We start from the raw sequence: 19,996 nt of genomic DNA on the forward strand, positions 1-19,996 counted from the left end.
TACTGTAACCATAATACGTATGTACGTCCGTATACCACGTATGTGTCAAATACATGGTAGTGTGTTTCCTTTTATTAATTTAATGTATCCATACTAATATTATAAATGCGAAAGTAACTCTGTCTGTCTGTCTGTTACTCATTCACCAACCAACCAATTTGCATGAAATTTGGTATAGAGATATTTTGATACCCGAGAAAGGACATAGGATAGGTTTTATCCCGGAAATCCTACGGGAATAGGTTTTTCTTTGAAAACGCGGGCGAAGCCACGGACGGAAAGCTAGTTTTCAAATAAAATATTAACGTATACGATAATCTGCTCTCCTCCCTCAGTTCGTGCAACTTTCGTAAAAAAGCTGCACAAATTTTTTCTCGTGTTATTGTTTAAATAACAAGAATACAGGATCAAGTTCACACATATCTCACACTAGCTGCGCCCCGCGGTTTCACCCGCGTGGCCCCGCTCCTGTAGGTCTTAGCGTGATGATATATTAGCCTATAAGCCTTGCTCGATAAATGAGCTATCCAACACCGAAAGAATTTTACAAATCGGACAAGCAGTTCTTAGCGCGTTCAAACAAACTCTTCAGCTTTATAATATTACTAGCTTTCCGCCAGCGGCTTCGCCCGCGTTTTCAAAGAAAAACCCGAATAGTTCCCGTTCCCGAGGGAATTCCGGGATAAAACCTATCCTATCTCTCAAGTTGGATCGAACTGCACATGGTGTGCGAATTTTATTATAATCGGTTAAGTGGTTTAGGAGTCCATTGAGGACAAACATTGTGACACGAGATTTATATATATTAAGATTAGTAAAGATAGACAAATTAAGGAAGAAACCACATTCTAATTATCGATCTAGCTATATCGCCTAGGTGTGGCCTAAACACTTATGATAACAACCAATGCTATGAACTATAAAGTTGATTAATTATGTGTCTTATAGACTGATTGGAGGGAAATAATTTAATGCTAGAAATATGAAAAACTATGTACGGAAATGTACATTGCGTAGGTATTTATTAATAAAGGTGCATTTAGATCAAACGAGCGAACGCTCATTCTAACCCCACTATGTCATATTATTTTAGGGCCGATTTTTCAATGCTTGGATAAAAATTATTCGTCGAATAATGTATAAAACTACCATTTTAAAAACGTATTCTAATTGCCCGTATTTGACAGTTTACGTAACATTTTAATATTATCGTGTAATACTTTATTGGACGGATAAGTTTTATCCAAGCATTGAAAAATCGGCACTTAGTGTAACAGGCGTAGAGCTTTCGTTGTTCTTAGTGCGTTCGAAAAGAATCTATGCAATGTTCTTATACATGAACAGCACTGAATACCAGTTTTCGTTTACACTAAAAGATCACTAGTGTATGCTCTTGCTATGTTCGTTTGATGTAAATGCACCGTTATGGAAGTTATTCTTAATAATGTTTATTATAGAAAAAGAATTAAAACAGATCGATAGCGAGATAGTGGGAATTTATTAGGTATACAATTATCAATCCATCTTAATTTTTTTTTAATTAATAGAAAATACTGTAAAACGTATTTCTTTTAATTCCGTAAACTTAATAATAAATATACAATACTCTCCTTTTAGCTAAAGAAATAATGATAATTTTTAACTTAATTTTCAAAAAATTATCAAATATTAGACTAAAAATAAAAATACGGAACGATAAACTGAAATATTTAGGTAGGATGACAAATAAGTTTAGCGAAAACTGAATACCATCGACAAAAGACAACGAACATTTTTTTTTATCCTCTTAAGCGAGCTTTTTTAATCCCCTTAAGCAAGCTTTTTAATCCCCTTAAGCGAGCTTTTTTTATCCCCTTAAGCGAGCTTTTTAATCCCCTTAAGCGAGCTTTTTTAATCCTCCTAAGCGAGCTTCTTTTATCCCCTTAAGCGAGCTTTTTTAATCCTCCTAAGCGAGCTTTTTTTAATCCCCTTTAAGCGAGCTTTTTAATCCTCATAAGCGAGCTTTTTTAATCCTCTTTAAGCGAGCTTTTTTAATCCTCCTAAGCGAGCTTTTTTAATCATTCTAAGCGAGCTTTTTTTTATCCTCTTAAGCGAGCTTTGTTATCCTCATAAGCGAGCTTTTTTTAATCCTCTTAAGCGAGCTTTTTTATCCCCTTAAGCGAGCTTTTTTAGTCCTCCTAAGCGAGCTTTTTTAATCCTCTTAACCAATTAGCAATTAGCTTTCCGCCCGCGGCTTCGCCCGCATTTTCCAAGAAAAACCCGCATAGTTCCCGTTCCCGTGGGATTTCCGGGACAAAACCTATCCTATGTGTTAATCCAAGTTACCCTCTATATGTGTGCTAAATTCCATTGTAATCGGTTCAATAGTATTTGAGTGAAAGTGTTAAAAACATACACATACACATCCATCCTCACAAACTTTCGCATTTATAATATTAGGATAAGATAAAGGATTGAATACGCCGCGTCTACAACATTTTAAACCCTTCATTATGCCTATACATTCGTCTCAACGACCATTCGTCCTTCCATCACTTTATCTCCCCGTCACCACAAATGTCACATATTGTGATAGTTCTTTTAGTAAATGCTTCCTGCTCCGCCCAATGGATCAGCCTTAAATCATCGTGTAGAGTTAACAACTTTTAGACATGTCGGATGAAATTATTATCAGTTATGCAAATATGCTTTAATGAAATTCTAGGTGCTTTGTATTAGGTGTACTACATAGTATAAAACAAAGTCGCTTTCGCTGTATTTCCGTACCTATGCTTAAATCTCTAAAACTACGCAACCGATTGTAATACGGTTTATTTTTAATAGATAGAGTGGTTATGTATGTCTTTTTATGCAATAAATGATTTGAGTTTGAGTTCTATAGGAAGGTTTTACTATGTAATTTTTTAAGTTATAAACAAAGCGAGCGAAACCGCGCGATGGTAGCTGTTGAATGATTAAGTTATTGTACTATAAATAGGCGGAAAAAAATAAAATAAATTTAGGTCATAAAATGACACGAGACTCTTCTACGTGTAGAAAATAGCGTCTACAAAAGGAACAAATCTGCGACTTTTATATTACCTAAGTAGTTAGTAGAGCAATCAATTTTTAATACGCTTAAATAATTTAATGTCACCATAAAATAACAAACAACCTTCAATTTTTGTAACATATAACGGTTGCGTGTACATTAGTACATACGATTCAATAACATTTCCTTATTAAGTTAATTATTTTAATTAAATTAAATTTATAAAATCAAAGCCAAAATTAATAAGAACCTATACAAATATATCAAAAACAAATTCAATCAATTATGCATCGAAAAACATAACTTTCCACCAACATATTACCACATACTTAAAACCTACACATCTTATGATTTATCAAACCTCATTCCCGCCTAAACATTCAAATTAAAAAGAAATCATCTCCAAATTAAAAAGAAAACATCTCCAAATTAAAAACAAACCCAGCAAAACCCAGCATTCCATTTTCAAAATCCGAAAAAGAAAAAACAAAAGCGCGCGCAAACGTTTTCACGCATTCGCGCTGTTCTACAACGCCGCATCAATGATAACGCCAGAACTTTCATGTACTCGCACCCGGCTCGTCAACCATATAAAAGAGCTGGTGTGCTGCGAAACAGTATTCAGTAGCTCTCGAGCAGTCTACAAGAAGTGCACGATGAGATTTCTGGTGAGGCACCATCCATCACAACCTTTATTTATCTGTGGCTTTGACGTTGACAGTTGAAAAGGGCGCGAAACGTTTTTTTCGTCGAAGAACACAATAAATAAGGGCTGTCACTTACTAATTATTAATTGCTTTTATACTAAAATCTAATTAATTTAGTCCAATTTGCTTTAACGTTTTAAAATGCATAATATATTTTACTATCATAACCGTCTCAAATTAACTAACTTTGTCACAGAACTTAATTATTCATAGTTAACATCTATTGTATTAACTTGCATATATTAAAACGCTATTGTCTTTCTTCATACGATCCTATTTCTCATTCTCAAAATGACCTCTTGTATATATCTAAATCCCAAAGCAATAGGCATATTGATAAAATTCAAGAGAAGTGAAAACCATCCTGTTTTAAACCTCGACTCCTTTTCAAACATTGACTGTCTAGTGTCTATCCTTTAACTATCAAATAAATAACAAAACATAACTTTAAGAAATAAAAGATGTTTCTAAGTGCGATTTATTCATTATATTATTTTCCAGACGTTTCGCACACTTTCGAGTGACTAACTAACTTCTCCAAATATGCCATTATACAAAACTATCTAAACAGTATTTCAAAATATATTTGCCCTAATAATTGAACATGAAACCTTTGCCTGCTCAACCCAAAAGACCCATCATAAAATATACTGATAATTCTTCCCAATACCTAACAAAAAACAAGACCTAGGCATAGTAACCATATAAGTACTAATAAGACATTTAATTTCATACCACGTCGATTGAAATCTACCATCAATCACATAAAATCAATTCATATAACAAGGCTATAAGAATTATGAACGATCAAGTTATTTATGTATGCTGTAAAAAATCGTATATTGATTAAATACAATTTGTTAAACCATGACCTAACCCAATACAGTTTTTGTACTGTATACGTAATTTTAGTATATTTCGCGCGTTTATCAAAAATATTGTCAAAATTAAAAAAAAATCAAACAAAACGTGATCATTTCTCTTACAAAATTTACCAATTCATTGATTATTATTAGTAGTTCGGTAATTATTGCGTATTTTGTAATTGTGTCAATTAATAACAACTTAAAATGTATAGAAAATTAAATCAAATCAATAAATTATGTATTTCGATCAGTGATTATTTTTTCTTCTTATATGGCAATAAGTTGATTATCTGCTGTATCATAACATATCAAGCATCTCCTTTTAAGTATTTAACAACGTTTCTAAATAAACGTTATTAAAACAGCCATATTTGTGAAATATTATATTAATAATGTAAATCTAATTATTAATAAACGATAAATACTTTTATAGCCTGGTGACATTGTTGATCTCATTTCTACTAATAAGAAATATGTTAATTGTATCCCTCAATTATTATAAAATCCAACTCAGAAACAGTCATATTTATTCAATTAGACTTCCTATAAAAACACATCAAATATTATTAACAACAGTTAAAAATAAAGCTTACCTATAAACAAACACCATTGGAAACTAAACTAGCTTCATAAATTATTGAATTAAAATTGCATTCAAAGATAGATAAACAGTTTAAGAAAAATCTATAATATCGTGTCTAAGCTAAATCTCAAATTTATACCTAATAATTATTCCGATAATAATAATTATCTCTATATTCTAAATTTCACTTCAATCCTATCAGTAATTTCATGAACTTATAAACATTCTTTCACACTACCAACTTTCCGCGCTTATTACCGTAATGAGCCACAATCTCAATACCACCAAAACCCATCCATTTCATAAGTATATAACTGTATGCAATAACTATAACAGTACCAAAGGCCAACTTATATTGGTCATTCGTTACGCGTACGTTCAAGTCAAGGTCGCTATGCGTGCTAAATACATGATCATATGATTCATATCAGTGTCGAAAACCTAGCCAAGTTTCACTTGAAACAATAACTATTTACCAGATCATTGGGCAACATTTCCTTTACTCACGTCCTTGCCAAAACTGTGTTTACTCAATAACTATCTGCTTTAAATTTTAAATCAGTTGCACTATCTGGTATGTGCATTACTGCATTCATATATAAAATTTTCTATTTACGCAATACAACGCAACGCCCTTCATACGCATCGAATATTGTTTATTTTATAATAACGAATTGGTCATGCGAATTTATAATACTGTTATGATTGTCTGCTTGTATTTGCAATATTACGCAAGCTGTTGTTGGAATTATTATTATAGCGCCGCGTTTAATTTTAACATGTCTTATCTTGTGACAAGTATTGAACAAGCTATATCGCATACCTTCACAGGTCGAAGTATTTATTGGTCTCCAACTTAAGATTAGTCTATTCAATCGCAAAACTTACTTATCCTATAGACTTGTAAATTTGTAATCAATGATTAAGCAGTTTGTTCACACACAAAATTCTCTAGACACCCACAAATAAGGCGCCATTATTCGAGCCTTAAATATCTCTGTTATTAGTTATTGCTATGCAAATCAATTTGCGCGCCCCAAAAGGAAGTCCATTCCATTCTGATTTTGTAATTACGCTGTAACAGGCAAGGTCAGATTCAAGGACGACATATTGTTACATTAATTACATTATTACCGGCCTACTGACGACCACGTACATTCCTCGGTGACAACTTTTTTGTGCGTACAGCTACCAGTGTTCACATCCGCGTTTGTACTATTTGGCTTATTCCTGATCATTTTTTGTCGCTTTATTGCATAACAATAAATAAATAAATAAATAAATAAATATTATAGGACATTATTACACAAATCGACCTAGTCCCACAGTAAGCTCAATATTAAGGCTTGTGTTGTGGGTACTAGGCGACGATAAATATAATATTTAATAAATACATATATAGATAATAACACCCAGACCCAAGAACAAATAAATGAGTTCATCACACAAATATTTGCCCTGACCGGGGATCGAACCCGGGACCGTCGGCTCAGTAGGCAGTTACTTTACCACTGCGCCAACCGCGTCGTCGTCTTATATTTTATACCCTGTCTACAATCTGTCTACTGTCTACAATCTACAATGTCTTATATTTTATACCCTGTGTACAATCTGTCAACTTATATTTTATACCCTGCTGCATAAACACTAATCCTATTTGACATATTTTTTTTTTAAACGACGTAACATTGAGCCCATTTTTGCACCATACAAATAACTTGTATCTTGTATTCGTTGAAAGCACATTTTATTCCTTCTATAACATTATAATTTCCTCTTGCAGTTTGCTTTCGTCGCCCTCCTCGGCTATGCTTCGGCTAGCGCCATCCTAGCCCCGTACGTTTACGGCGCGAACGCCGGTGACGTCCAGGCCGCCGCCATTGACGCCACCGTCGCCGCGCGGGATACCGTGCGCGCTATCGGCGAAGGCCAAGCGCGTGCCGCTGAAGCCGTCATCCAACACAACACTGAGGCAGTCCGTCAAGTCGCTGAGACCAACCGCAACCTCCACGAGAACGCCTACTGGGGCAGTGTTGCCGCTTCCCAGAACTACGTCGCCGCTGCCCAGTCCCAGGCTGCCGCTATCGATGGAGCCGCTGCCGCTGTCCGTGCCGCTCATGCCGCTGCCCCCATCGTAGCTGCTGCCCCTCTTGCCTACGCCGGTGTCGCCGCTCCCTACGTAGCTGCCCCCTACGCCGCCTACGGCGCGTACGGTGCCTACGGTCTCGGTCTCCGTCACTGGTAAACCACAACCACCACCTCGACGCTGGTAACGCCGTACATCAAGTCATCACGCGTTATCGGCACATGTAACAGCTTTAAGGACGTTTCCAACGGTCGGTCTCAAATTACACGGAAAAATGATTTGCTCAACGAACAAAACAAAGGTCTCAATAAATACGTAACTCTCTTTGTAAATAAGTAAATCTAATGCCATCACTGCCAAAGTGTAAATAAACACACAATTTATAAAAAAATCGTTTGATGTTTTTCTTGTGAACCTTTCCATGAATAAAGTAGAATTGGTTTTTATATGAAGCATTTTATTAAATCGCAAACAGTTTGCGATTTGTTGACAAGTATGATATAAATATGTATACACAACGCAGCAGCAAATACCTGATTCGATGAAACTTAATATAAAGCTGATAAAATTAATTAATGGTAAACTTATTCATGCAACTTAGTTTATAATCACATATTTATGAGGAACAATAAATTGAGTAATTCGAGATTAATTAAAAACATGGCTGGAAATTACTGCATCATGGCTGAAGAATTGCAGTCGATTATGTGCATTGTGCATGTTACTTATTAAATATTTCCATCTTGCTTTCTTCAGTCACATCACGCTAACATGACATATAATACTTATGCATGTTAAGTTACTACATGCCATAGGTACAAATACAATAAAGCCGCTAAAAATATTTTTACTGTGTGACAAACACACCATGAGAAAGAATCATGTATTTATATAAAACTAGCGGTCCGCCCCGGCTTCGCCCGTGGTACATTTTTACGTTTTCTCTCCATAAGAACCATCCTCGTACTTCAAGAAATGTAATAAAAAAAGAATTAACGAAATCGGTTCAGTTAGTGTTGCCCAAATGCAAGAACAAGACGAGACTTAGCCAGTCTTGGTCTTGGTCTTGCGCCAATACATCTGGTCTTGGTCTTGGTCTTGGTCTTGCGCTCCCAGTCTTGGTCTTGGTCTTGGTCTTGCAGCAAGAGTCTTGCAAGTTTTGCAATTACCTATTAGTCTATTACTATTTATTAAAGTTTACTTTAAATCTTAGAAAAACGTATTAGAATTGGAACATTGTGAGCTTGAATTAACATAGCCATAGTAAAGATCAAGCAGATTAATAAATAACTGAAGATTTGATAAGAAATTCGAAAAATCAACTGACCTATATGTCGTTTTCCATGGAATTAACTGTTTCTTAATAAACATTTATGATTTAAACGTTTTTTTAAAGGTTTTTTTTCATTTAAGCTTACATTTGCTAAAACATGAAAAAAACAAATTAATTACCTACAATAACTTGACTGTATTTTAAAGAACAATACTTATCTGTTTAGATAGAGATTGAACCCTCAACTTATAAGAAATTTAATAAAAGAGTTTTACGATTTATCATTTATTTGAATAAAAAAAAAACATATAAGTAATCAATATTATAATATATACTTACTAGAATGAATTAATATGACATCTACTACCTATCCTTACCATTTTATTCTAATCATAATACTACTTGCGTGATCAGTATAATGTATTCATTTTCATTCTAAGCACTCTGAAACTTATTTATTCTATGGGACACCTGTAGGTACTCTTAAAAAAATTCGAAATTATTTTGCATGAGTATACCTACGCCCTATGGCGGCAATCAAATAGTGTCAAATGTTATGATTTCGGCGTGGCGGCCACAGTTGTTTTAGATTTCAAAAGAAGCCGCCAAGTTTTTCGGAAGTACATGTATCATAACCATGTACTTCCGAAAAGCGGCAAATTTCTTTGAGAAGTAAGTACAAAACCTTTGATGTCGCATTATCAAAGTGCCGATGCGATGGTTAAAACATAACTATGCATGCACTCAGTTTGATTTTAATAGATATTTTTTTTATTCGCTATGTTTATGGTAGTAATGCGCATAGGTCCAGTTTTTCATATTCTTTGATATAGTTTTTTGCGTCTCATAGAATTCCTACGCGTACCTACCTAGTTATACACCGAACTGTTACACCTAACTACTCAGTGAAATAGCGCTAAGTCCTAGCTGCAAGACGCAAGAGTCTTGCAGGCTAAGTCTTGTTCTTGCTCAAGTCTTGCACGGTCAGTCTTGGTCTTGGTCTTGCTAAAAATACGCGGTCTTGTTCTTGGTCTTGGTCTTGCAAAAACGCAAGACGCAAGACCAAGACTGCAAGACCAAGACTGAATTTGGGCAACACTAGGTTCAGTTGTTCTCGAGTTATGCGCTTACCAACACATTTTGCGATTCGTTTTTATATTCTAGATTATACTGCAGCGACATTTTATGGAGATTATACCTGTAATTTCATTCACTTAGTTTTTAATAACTCACACGATTTTTCTTATTTAGATACGTTTATCTACAGTTTACGTCAATCTCATACATTCGTAGTCTATTCTATTGATATCTTCTCTACGCTAACAGAAAGCCACTTGGCTAGGGGGGCAGGTGAGACATATTTTTGTCGAATACAATTTATGAACAAATATGCCTAAGATAACTTACCTATCAAAAAGTGCTCATGGCTATTTTTAATTTAATTAATTTTGGATTATGTGGAAGAGAAACAAAAACATGACTGTCACTCCAGCACAAATATCTTCAATAATAATGTCACCTCAAATTTTCACGGTATCCTGAACAAAGTGCAAACTACAGGCGCTGCCAATTAGTTCACACGCATGTTAAATTAACTGGCAAATCAGTCAAAATTGATTAAGCACACATACGCGTTGGGTTTTGCAAAATTATCAGCTTCATTAAATCGTTAATCTTTCTAATCAATTATTTCCATACTTTAGCAAGTCGTAATTTGATTAAAAGTAAAAATTCTTTATATTCACGATAACTTTAATACATACATAGAATTATAACAGATGTTTATAAAGTGAAAAATATTTGAAATATTCAATTTTCCAATTTGAAACAATATACATATTCTTAAAAAAAACTGTATAGCAGAATTTATTGGATGTGAAATGAAATATAACATAAACATGTGCATAATTTGATTAACGTTATCAAATGAATAGATAAAAATTTTAAACACGTCAATAAAGCAGTAAAATTCCTCATCAATAGAAACTAAAATTTAATAGTTCCATAGAAAAAATTTTACTTAAAACAATCAAAGAGCAAAGATAAAATTTCCAATGTCAAAATCCTGTTAAAAAATTATAGAAAAGGCCATGAAGGCGGGTTGAAAGGTGGCCATTTCACACCCGGAATAAAGCCACAAACTTTACACATTGGCTTCGAATTACTATCTTTTTCTTCACTACTATCCTCATCATAATCAATCACAACACGCGGTGTGTCCATTTTCATCCCTGATTTAATATTAATAACATTCCCATCTATTGTTACTTTTATTCTATTAGATCCTTGTTTAGGTTCAATCACCTTTGATTTCTTTTTATTTTTATCATCTTTTGGTTTTTTTACTTGTTTCTTTTTCTTCGGCGCTTGTTTCTTTGTATTATCTTTCTTCTTTGTAAAAATTTCTTCGTCAATTGCATATAGATTTGTAAACTTTTCTCTCAACTTAACAGCCAGTGGTTGAACTAGCGCTCTTTCTTCGTCATTTACTGGTGTTATATCCACATTTATGTTATCTTCGTCATTGTTTTGAATTTCAAGTGAATCGTCAGTTCGTACATGTCTCTGTTCTGAATATACTATGAGAATTACTGAAACAATTATTTTAAAAGAAATTAAAACAAAAAAAAGTTGTAATTTTTACCCAACACTGATGATAACTCTGTTAAATCCCTATTATATCATCACAACAAAATCAGGAAAATTATTTAAGGGACTAAAATCAGATTCGTGATATTTTATTCCATCAATCAATTTACGTATGTAGAACTAAGGGCCGATTTTTCAATGCTTGGTTAAAACTTATCTGTCCAATAAAGTATTACAGTACGATGATATTAAAATGTCACGTAAACTGTCAAATACGGACAATTAGAATACGTTTTTAAAATGATAGTTTTATACATTATTCGACGAATTAGTTTTAACCAAGCATTGAAAAATCGGCCCTTAGTATAATATTATCAGAACTTATTGCTGAACGAGATTTTGTTACTAATATGCCCTAATTAACACCACACAACTGAAGGAGTTAAAACAATATTGCAAGGAAAAAAATCTAAAAATACCGTAAATGAGAAGGCGATACATAACGGCCTGATCTTCAATGTTATTATGAATTCTGTTCCACCTTTCAATATCAAACACACTACTATCAACTACACATGTAAAATTATTGTGGCAAATTTATTTTTCACGTGTTATGTGATTACTATATTAAATTGGAGTTCGAATTGTATGTTTAACGAGGCTTTAATTATTCATCCAAAGAATTAATAAGCGTATTTTTGGGGTACGTTACTTGGTAGAATGACCACAGTTTCTGGCATTACTTTTTGGGTTGCTATCAAATTATAAGTAAACATTATGGGCATATGATTACATATAATGTAAAAAAAAGACGTGTGGCACTCGGGGACTGACGCGGTAAAGCTATTGCATAGCATGCCTTCAAGCCACACCTCCGAGCCCGTCGGAATGAGGGGCGTGAGGTTTTTTCGTTACGGAATTTCTCGATTCGGTCCCCGCGCTCAAGGCCCGCGATAGAAGCTATATATATAATGATTGGCTTGATTTTATTTAAATTATAGAATTGCAGAATTTCCTTCTCCTTTCCTTATTATATTCCTTTTTTCTATTTATATTTTACTTTTCAGAACTTACAAATGATTGAAAGTCATCTGATTCTGTTGTTCACTCAAGTTATTACAACTTAACCTAAAGTTGCCATATTCTCTTCAAAATCATTCCATTTAAATCATTTATCTTTATCGCTCACTACTTCTGAAAGATGACCATTTACAGCAACTGTGTATTTTCACAATGTTAGAAGTAACTAAATTATTAAATTGAATGTATATTTTCCAAGTTTATCTTCATATAATTATTTGAACTATATTAATTTCCCAAAATATCCGATAAAATGGTAATTTCTTAACTAAAATGAAAAATTCGGTGACTAAAATGTTTGGTTCATGATTTCGCTTACACTTAAGAAAGTTACATATTATAAAAACTGCTAGTACTCAATATAAAACCTACTCAGCTATATATAGATACTTAATATGTTGAACTTTGATCAAAAGTAATTATTTCAATAAGGGCTGATTTTTCAATCCTTGGTTAAAACTTATTCATCGAATAACGTTTCTAACTACCATTTCAAAAATGTATTCTAATTGTCCGCAGACAGTTTACAGGTGACATTTTAAAATGTTCGTGTAATACTTTATTGGACGGATAAATTTTAACCAAGGATTGAAAAATCGGTCCTAAAGATAATAAAATACGTTTACATTGGTTGTAAGTTTATATTTATGTTTATGTTTATGTTAAACAGAACTTTTCATTACATTGCAATTTCAAATAGTAACTTATGTAGTAATTGTAGTGTGCAAAATTTTCGACTTGCATGTCATGTTCAATCTACAATATGTGGTACATCCTATTTGATTTAGGGCTAATTTTTCAATCCTTGGTTAAAACTTATTCATCGAGTAACGTATTAAACTACCATTTCAAAAATATACATGTATTGTAATTGTCCGTATTTGACAGTTTACAGGTGACATTTTAATATGCTCGTGTAATACTTTATTGAACGGATAAATTTTAACCATTATACAGCTCCATGTAAGAAGTCTATGAGTAAATAAAAAGTAAATCATCTCAACCGTGATTTTTCCTCAGCACAGAGCACGCTTAACATGAGCATTAACTTAAACTGACCATCCGTTCAAAACCTGACATTGGCAGAATCCGTCCTCACTAGGATCGGGATTGGCCAAAAGTAGTGCCAGTTGTTGAAAAAAAGAAGAAGAAGAAGAAGAATTTTAACCAAGGATTGAAAAATCGGCTCTTAAAATATAAACTCCCCGTTTTGCTGTAACAAAGCCATCAATAATTCTCTATCTTCACTATTTTCATTATCAACATCATCCTTGTTTTCACCTTCAATTTTCAAATTAAATTCAGCACCAATACTATTATTTACAACATAAGTTTTACGAGGTTCTTCTGTTGTGGTTTTTGGTCGTCTTGTAGTACGCTTGGTTCGTTTTGTAGTGGGCTTGGGTCTTCCAGAGGGCTTCGGTGGTTTTCGCCTTCTTTTCTTAAGCTTACGATTTGGGAACTGCTTGTCATCGTAATAGATTGCCTCATAGATAGTTGAATAGTCATCGTCTGGTATGTATCGTATGCCCGGCGCGGGTCTGTGGTACTTATTACCTCTAAGCAACGCTTTTTCGTGTAGCATACCATCATTTACTAGATAAATGGGATAAGGTGTAACGGGTTGAATGTTATCTATACTCGAAATATCAACATTATCATTGGAATCAATAATAACTGAACGCTGATCACCTTCATCGCTTATTTGTTGAAGCGACTTCGGAATTAAAATCACTGAAAACATAATACTGAGAGTAAGGAACTGGTTTCTGCTGCATTGCTTTAAACTAAGTTTTACTTTAGTTTGATGGAATAAATCAAATATAATAAAAAATTATTTCTCGAATAGTCATATGATAATAAGCAATATGGAGAAAATCTTAGAACAAAAATCCCCTTACCCAAAACACACCAACCCAACGAAAGCATAGCTCCAAAGTGATCAAATTTCGAATTGGGTCAATCTAATTGATTAATTTACTCGATTAACTGTAATCTTTTAATTATAAACTGTAAAATTCAACCAGATTACGTTAATTTTTTCTACAATTGAATGAAATTTAAAATTAATTTGATAATAAATAAATTTTAGTATATCCCACAACCCCGAAGCGCCACTTGTATCCGTCGATATCAGATAAAATAGATCAATATGTAAAATTATTTAAAATTTACTATTGAGATAATAATCGGTCATAACATAATGATATAATAGAATTTCCTATTTTTTCCTATTTCAGTAATTTATTCACTTAATTTAATTTTAAACATTTCACTAATAGTATAACGATGCCGTCAATCAACGGAATGAGACAAATAAGAGCTCACTGCTCAAGTGAGCTATTAATTTGTTTTGTTCATTTAGGTACAGACAACATAAACACGAATTAACGTTTTTAGGATTTGTTACTTTAATGCTATATCATGGTTCAAATTAGGTTCAACTTGAACAATTGTACAACTACTCTCATATATTTTGTACTAAAAACGTAAGTTTGTTTTTTGTAGCAATTACATAGGGTGTCCCACTATTGGTATACTAAGCACGAAGGGACTTGTAGTTTTGCATGCACTGAACACGTAAAAAATACTTATAAAATTCCAGACACATTTTTATTTTTCAAATAGATGAATTCTTAAAACTCAATGTGTACACCCTGTATATACAGTATCCATATTTTGAGTATGATCTATTTATTCAATATATACAATTCTAATTTCCCGGAATATTGTACAAATTGTAGTATTTCTTAAATATTTAATTAAACGTTGTGGTTTATGATATTTTTACTTTCACTGAAGCCATTCAACACGGGATATAAAACCACTTGTGCAGAAAAGCTACTAAACTTCATTGAAGAAATGAATTATATAAATTCCTACTCAATAAAAATATTTACATGAATAAAACAAAGTAACTGCTAAGCAAAATTTTCCTAAGACAGTCACAAAGTTCATAAGGAAAACAATTTAATTATCTTTAACCCTATCAAGTCATGATATTACTGGACAATATCAAAGTTTTGAGACAGACTGTATTAAACAAAGAATCAATAACGTTTATTCATTGATTTCAGTAATAACTTCATAAAAGAAAAACAGATAATAAAATAAGAATACACTGGTTGAAAATACTATATTCAATTTAAAAGACAATATTCCAAATAAGAAGCTTACAATAAAACATTTGATTGAAACATTGATTAATTATAATTGAAATTTAATTCCGTAATTTTCGAACAAAGTATCAGAAACTAAAAACAAGAAACAACAAAATTTGCGAAAATATGAATATGACAGAAACGACTAAACGTACACAGACCACAGTTTTGAATAAGATGAAGCACAATTGGCAATTCATAAAATGTCTAAGTAGCTACAATTTCATCTGACCCATAATATTTAATCACCACAATGTAAATTAAAATCTACATCCACTCAAGAAGTTACTGGGAAGCCAATCGAGATCTGATTGAAGTATGCTAAATTTTCAACTGCTTGCATATATTTTATAATACGGTCTGGTTAACGAGACTGATGTATGCCATGTTTAATTCAATCTGTTAAATCTGTGTGGGACAAATATTCTGTCATATTAACTGCTTCGAAATATAAATTGGCCATTGAGTTTTATCAAAGCGTTTAGTAATTCTGTATCTTCATCGTAATCTCCGTCTAAATCAGGATGAGGCCGGGGTCTTTGCCTTGTGGGTTTGGTTGGTTTTGGATAGGGTTTAGGCCGATATTTCCCCCTCTTCTTTGGCCTACGACGTAGCAACTGCCTTCCATCGTTATAATAACCCGCGCTCAAAAAATTTGGATATATGTACGGTATGTTTTTTCTTACGGAACTCTGGTGCTTATTTCCTGTAAGTAACGCTTTTTCGTGTATTACATCATCATCTAGATAAATTGGATACGGTGTAACAGTTTCAATGTGATCTGTACGCGAAGCATCAACATTTTCATTGGAATCAATAAGTACTGGACGCTGCTCATCATTGTCGCTTATTTGTTGTAGCGACTTTGGAATTAATATCACTGAAACACAATACTGATGGTAAGCATCTGATTTCTACTGAATAGCTTTAAATTACAATTGAAGCAGATTGCTTAGTTGCATGTTATAAATTATAGTTAAAAATTATTTATCCAATTGAACCAATACGGGAAAAATATTGTAAGAAAAGTTATCCTTACCCAAAACACACCAGGCCAAGCTAAGCATAGCTTACGAAGTGATCAAATTTTGAATTGCGTCAATCTAATCGATTAATTTCTTCTTTCTCATATGATTGATTAACTCCAATCATTTAATTATAAACTGTATAATTTGAATATTTGGTTATATGGCATCCAAAAACTTATATAAACTGTACAATGCAACAAAATGACGTTTTTGTAACTCGTAAATGAAAATTGCCTATGCCTTCGGGTCCTTTTTACACAACACGACCACAACAATTCGCTTCTATCTTCTATAAAATATAGATCTTTATAGAAATCTGTTTAGACCATACATTATAACTTATAAGTTATCTTAACGTTAAATAATTAATTAGAAAAGTATAATAAATTAATAAATTATAATTAATAAATTCATAGTAGTAAATTTTTAAAAATAAATCGAGAAATAAAAGTATAAAAAGTATAAAAGTATAAAAATCTTTATTGAAAAAGTTTAAATTAATACATTTAAAATTTTGGTATATATAAATATAAAAAAAAATATATTTAAACCCTCCCATACATTAAGTATGAAATATGAATATCAATATATAATATCATATCCCTTATACATTTAATATGAAAGATTTTAGCTTTCTTTTTCTTTTTTGGTTTTCTGCTTTAATTACTTCGCAAATTTGAAGTGGCATTTTCCACGCTTTTTCCGGACATTTTCACGCACTTTCCGGATATTTTCCAGATATTTTCCAGGCATTTTCCAGGCCTTCCAGGCATTTTCCGGACATTTTCACACATTTTCCGGATATTTCCCGGGAATTTTCCAGGCATTTTCCGGACATTGCCCTGACATTTCCGGAGATTTTCCAGGGTTTTCCCAGGCATTTTCCGGATATTTTCCAGGCATTTTCCACGCTTTTCCCGGACATTTTCACTCATTTTCCGGTTTTTCCCGGGAATTTTCCGGACATTTCCCTGGCATTTTCCGGGAATTTTCCAGGCATTTTCCGGACATTTCCCGGACATTTTCACTCATTTTCCGGGAATTTTCCGGGGATTTTCCACGCTTTTCCCGGACATTTTTACGCATTTTCCGGATATTTTCCGGGAATTTCCCAGGCATTTTCCCACGCTTTTACCGGACATTTTCACGCATTTTCCGGGAATTTTCCGGTCATTTCCCAGGCATTTTCCTGGCCTTCCAGGCATTTTCCGGACATTTTCACACATTTTCCGGATATTTCCCGGGAATTTTCCAGGCATTTTCACTACGAATGTATGAGAATGACGTAAGCTGTAGATACGTTATCTACAGCTTACGTCATTCTCATACACTCGTAGTCTATTCTATTGAACGCTACGCTAACAGAAAGCCACTTGACTAGGGGGGCAGAACCGTTTTAGCAGTCAATGAATGCAAGTTCTGTTTTTATTGTACCTTCTTGTAATGTTTATATCTTTAAAAAAAAGTAGGCTTGTGTCTTGCCAAGCTACAATTATTATACAAAAGGTGATAAATAATATGAAGAGTTGTTTTTTTGGTTAGTTGTACACGCTAATTTGAGAAACTACAGGTCCAGTTTGCAAAGTTCTTTCAGATTTAGATAGCACATTTATGGAGGAAGTATATAGGCTATATATTATCACGCTAAGACCAAGACAAAGATCAGTCAAACAGGAGCGGAGCTACGCAGATAAATGCTTATCCATACTATAATATTATAAATGCGAATGTAACTCTGTCTGTCTGTCTGTTACTCAATCACTCCTTAACTACTGAACCAATTAGTATGAAATTTGGTATAGAGATATTTTGATACCCGAGAAAGGACATAGGCTACTTTTTACCCCGGGAAATAGGATAGGTTTTATCCCGGAAATCCCATGGGAACGGGAACTATGCGGGTTTTTCTTTGACTGCGCGGGCGAAGCTGCGGGTGGAAAGCTAGTAATTTATAAACAGAAAATCATTTATCAGACTAGCTTCACGGTAAGTTTTCGTTTCAGTGGGATAACAAACATTCAACTCAAACGAAACTAAACCAATAACTAAGATATTTTTTAGTAGAAATAAACATTAACTTATGTTTGGAGAACGTTTGTAATGTTTTGCGTTCTATCAACATGCAACTTTCGGAGCTATATTCAGAAAAACTAATTTTAGAAATATGAATCAACTAGGTTGTCGACAGGTGAATGATTTTTCAAAATCGGTCGAGTAAATTTTGGTTAGACCGAACTATACTACAATGGACATCTGCGCCAAAATAATATACCAATCCTAGCTTCCCAGACAACCCTCATCATAGGTGTTTACGTAGTATCGTTAAGCGTAAGGATAAGTAACTTAAAATTAATCAACCGTCACACCTCAAAAAGTAATTTATTAAAAATCAAAAACTTGTCCGGACAGCAACATATACTCTAGGGGATCTTGCCAATCAGTATTCACCATAATACCATTATGTTTTTTCGTTAACTTCTCTCGATACATGTAGTCAGGATACACGCCCGGCATGAACTTCCATTTTAATACTCTTAATTTCTTTCGTCTGTGTATATTTGGATATGGTTTCGGTTTCAAGGTTTGTCTACGCCATCGCAGAATCCTCCCCATTTCAGGATAGTGGGAAATATTCTTACCAACCAACTCTTTCATGCTTATATCGATTTCTAATTCTTTATGAACATCATTGCTATTGGTCGCGTTCACACAATTTATTATCACCACTATAAAGGAAAATTTTTCATTACTCATTGATTCACTTATATTTTAAACATTGCCATCCCTTCCAGCAATCAATTAAAAACGCATTATTTAACTATAGGTAGCCCAAAATCTTCTTTTCTTTTTTAGTTCTTGTCAATGTACATTTTGTATTGAATGTTTGCGAGAAAATACGATTTTACTTCACATTTATATCAAAACGCGCACATTTTTTTTTTTTGCTAAGAAGGGTTGTCATGTGTGATCCAAAGGGCCTTAAAATAATCGGAGAATCTAGATCATTGAGTCACATAAAATATCTCACAAATGGACTGAAAAAAATATGGATTTTGAAGTGAAGCTTCTTTAGGCGCGTTGAGAGTAAAATTTCAAGGTCACGTCATGGCAATACCGTCAATAAGACGAATATTTTTTTGTATCTTTGAATCTTGCCAAAGAAGTTTAACTTCTGATACGAACGCTCGGCACTCACGCTCTTTTCTTTAACTTACCAAAAGCGATAATTAAATGAACGACGATCATGTCGGTATGATTACCTCTCTTTAGGAGGCAACTTTTTATTCGCAGTTTATAATTAAAACTCAGTTAACTGTGTGATTATTTTTTAGAACATTCTTGTTTAATTAACTTTCAGTTTTCATTCTCGTCATTTTGTTTTTTTTTTATGATAATTATAAAGATATGAAATTTATAAGACTCGCGGTTTTACCTTATAACAGCAAGTGTAACATTGTACTTATATGAAAAAAAAAATTGCATTGGATTTGACAATACTTGAAAGAACAGTTATTTTTACCGATGAGAGAGAAATTATAAATTGCTGGTACGCACTAAAAACTCAATACAGCGTATACAAAATGCCTGCGCT

The 19,996-nt window shown here is 33.3% G+C and overlaps 6 protein-coding genes across 6 annotated transcripts in view; 1 reads left to right on the top strand and 5 right to left on the bottom strand.

Annotated features, from left to right (window-relative positions):
- Window positions 1-19,996, bottom strand: part of LOC123704168 (WD repeat-containing protein 7) — a 110,072-nt gene that overhangs the window by 59,509 nt on the left and 30,567 nt on the right. The window lies entirely within an intron of this gene.
- LOC123704164 (cuticle protein 1-like) lies at window positions 3,625-7,719 on the top strand. Its single transcript, XM_045652464.1, has 2 exons — window positions 3,625-3,699; window positions 6,971-7,719. The coding sequence occupies exons 1-2, from the start codon at window positions 3,688-3,690 to the stop codon at window positions 7,430-7,432; spliced, it is 474 nt and encodes a 157-aa protein (XP_045508420.1). The 5' UTR covers window positions 3,625-3,687; the 3' UTR covers window positions 7,433-7,719.
- On the bottom strand, window positions 10,523-11,867 carry LOC123704162. The gene is made up of 2 exons (XM_045652463.1): window positions 11,615-11,867; window positions 10,523-11,137 (listed from the first exon to the last, which is right to left on the bottom strand). The coding sequence occupies exons 1-2, from the start codon at window positions 11,634-11,636 to the stop codon at window positions 10,623-10,625; spliced, it is 537 nt and encodes a 178-aa protein (XP_045508419.1). The 5' UTR covers window positions 11,637-11,867; the 3' UTR covers window positions 10,523-10,622.
- On the bottom strand, window positions 13,370-14,196 carry LOC123704161. Its single transcript, XM_045652462.1, has 2 exons — window positions 14,117-14,196; window positions 13,370-13,949 (listed from the first exon to the last, which is right to left on the bottom strand). Exons 1-2 carry the CDS (start codon window positions 14,142-14,144, stop codon window positions 13,405-13,407), a joined length of 573 nt encoding a protein of 190 aa, XP_045508418.1. The 5' UTR covers window positions 14,145-14,196; the 3' UTR covers window positions 13,370-13,404.
- LOC123704165 lies at window positions 15,407-16,503 on the bottom strand. Its single transcript, XM_045652465.1, has 2 exons — window positions 16,416-16,503; window positions 15,407-16,256 (listed from the first exon to the last, which is right to left on the bottom strand). The coding sequence occupies exons 1-2, from the start codon at window positions 16,441-16,443 to the stop codon at window positions 15,811-15,813; spliced, it is 474 nt and encodes a 157-aa protein (XP_045508421.1). The 5' UTR covers window positions 16,444-16,503; the 3' UTR covers window positions 15,407-15,810.
- Window positions 18,765-19,713, bottom strand: LOC123704166. Its single transcript, XM_045652466.1, has 2 exons — window positions 19,620-19,713; window positions 18,765-19,130 (listed from the first exon to the last, which is right to left on the bottom strand). Exons 1-2 carry the CDS (start codon window positions 19,648-19,650, stop codon window positions 18,787-18,789), a joined length of 375 nt encoding a protein of 124 aa, XP_045508422.1. The 5' UTR covers window positions 19,651-19,713; the 3' UTR covers window positions 18,765-18,786.

Source organism: Colias croceus, chromosome 28 (genome assembly GCF_905220415.1).
Source record: "Colias croceus chromosome 28, ilColCroc2.1".
Classification (NCBI taxonomy): domain Eukaryota; kingdom Metazoa; phylum Arthropoda; class Insecta; order Lepidoptera; family Pieridae; genus Colias; species Colias croceus.

What these genes read in the sequence shown, in the direction of transcription:
- LOC123704161 (XM_045652462.1), bottom strand. Translation starts at nt 14,144, where the DNA reads ATGCTTTCGTTGGGTTGGTGTGTTTTGG. An exon ending in GTTGGGTTGGTGTGTTTTGG is followed by an intron (nt 13,950 to 14,116) that starts GTAAGGGGATTT and finishes TTATGTTTTCAG; the next exon opens with TGATTTTAATTCCGAAGTCG.
- LOC123704162 (XM_045652463.1), bottom strand. Translation starts at nt 11,636, where the DNA reads ATGTATCGCCTTCTCATTTACG. An exon ending in GTATCGCCTTCTCATTTACG is followed by an intron (nt 11,138 to 11,614) that starts GTATTTTTAGAT and finishes TAATTGTTTCAG; the next exon opens with TAATTCTCATAGTATATTCA.
- LOC123704166 (XM_045652466.1), bottom strand. Translation starts at nt 19,650, where the DNA reads ATGATCGTCGTTCATTTAATTATCGCTTTTG. An exon ending in TCATTTAATTATCGCTTTTG is followed by an intron (nt 19,131 to 19,619) that starts GTAAGTTAAAGA and finishes TTTCCTTTATAG; the next exon opens with TGGTGATAATAAATTGTGTG.
- LOC123704165 (XM_045652465.1), bottom strand. Translation starts at nt 16,443, where the DNA reads ATGCTTAGCTTGGCCTGGTGTGTTTTGG. An exon ending in CTTGGCCTGGTGTGTTTTGG is followed by an intron (nt 16,257 to 16,415) that starts GTAAGGATAACT and finishes ATTGTGTTTCAG; the next exon opens with TGATATTAATTCCAAAGTCG.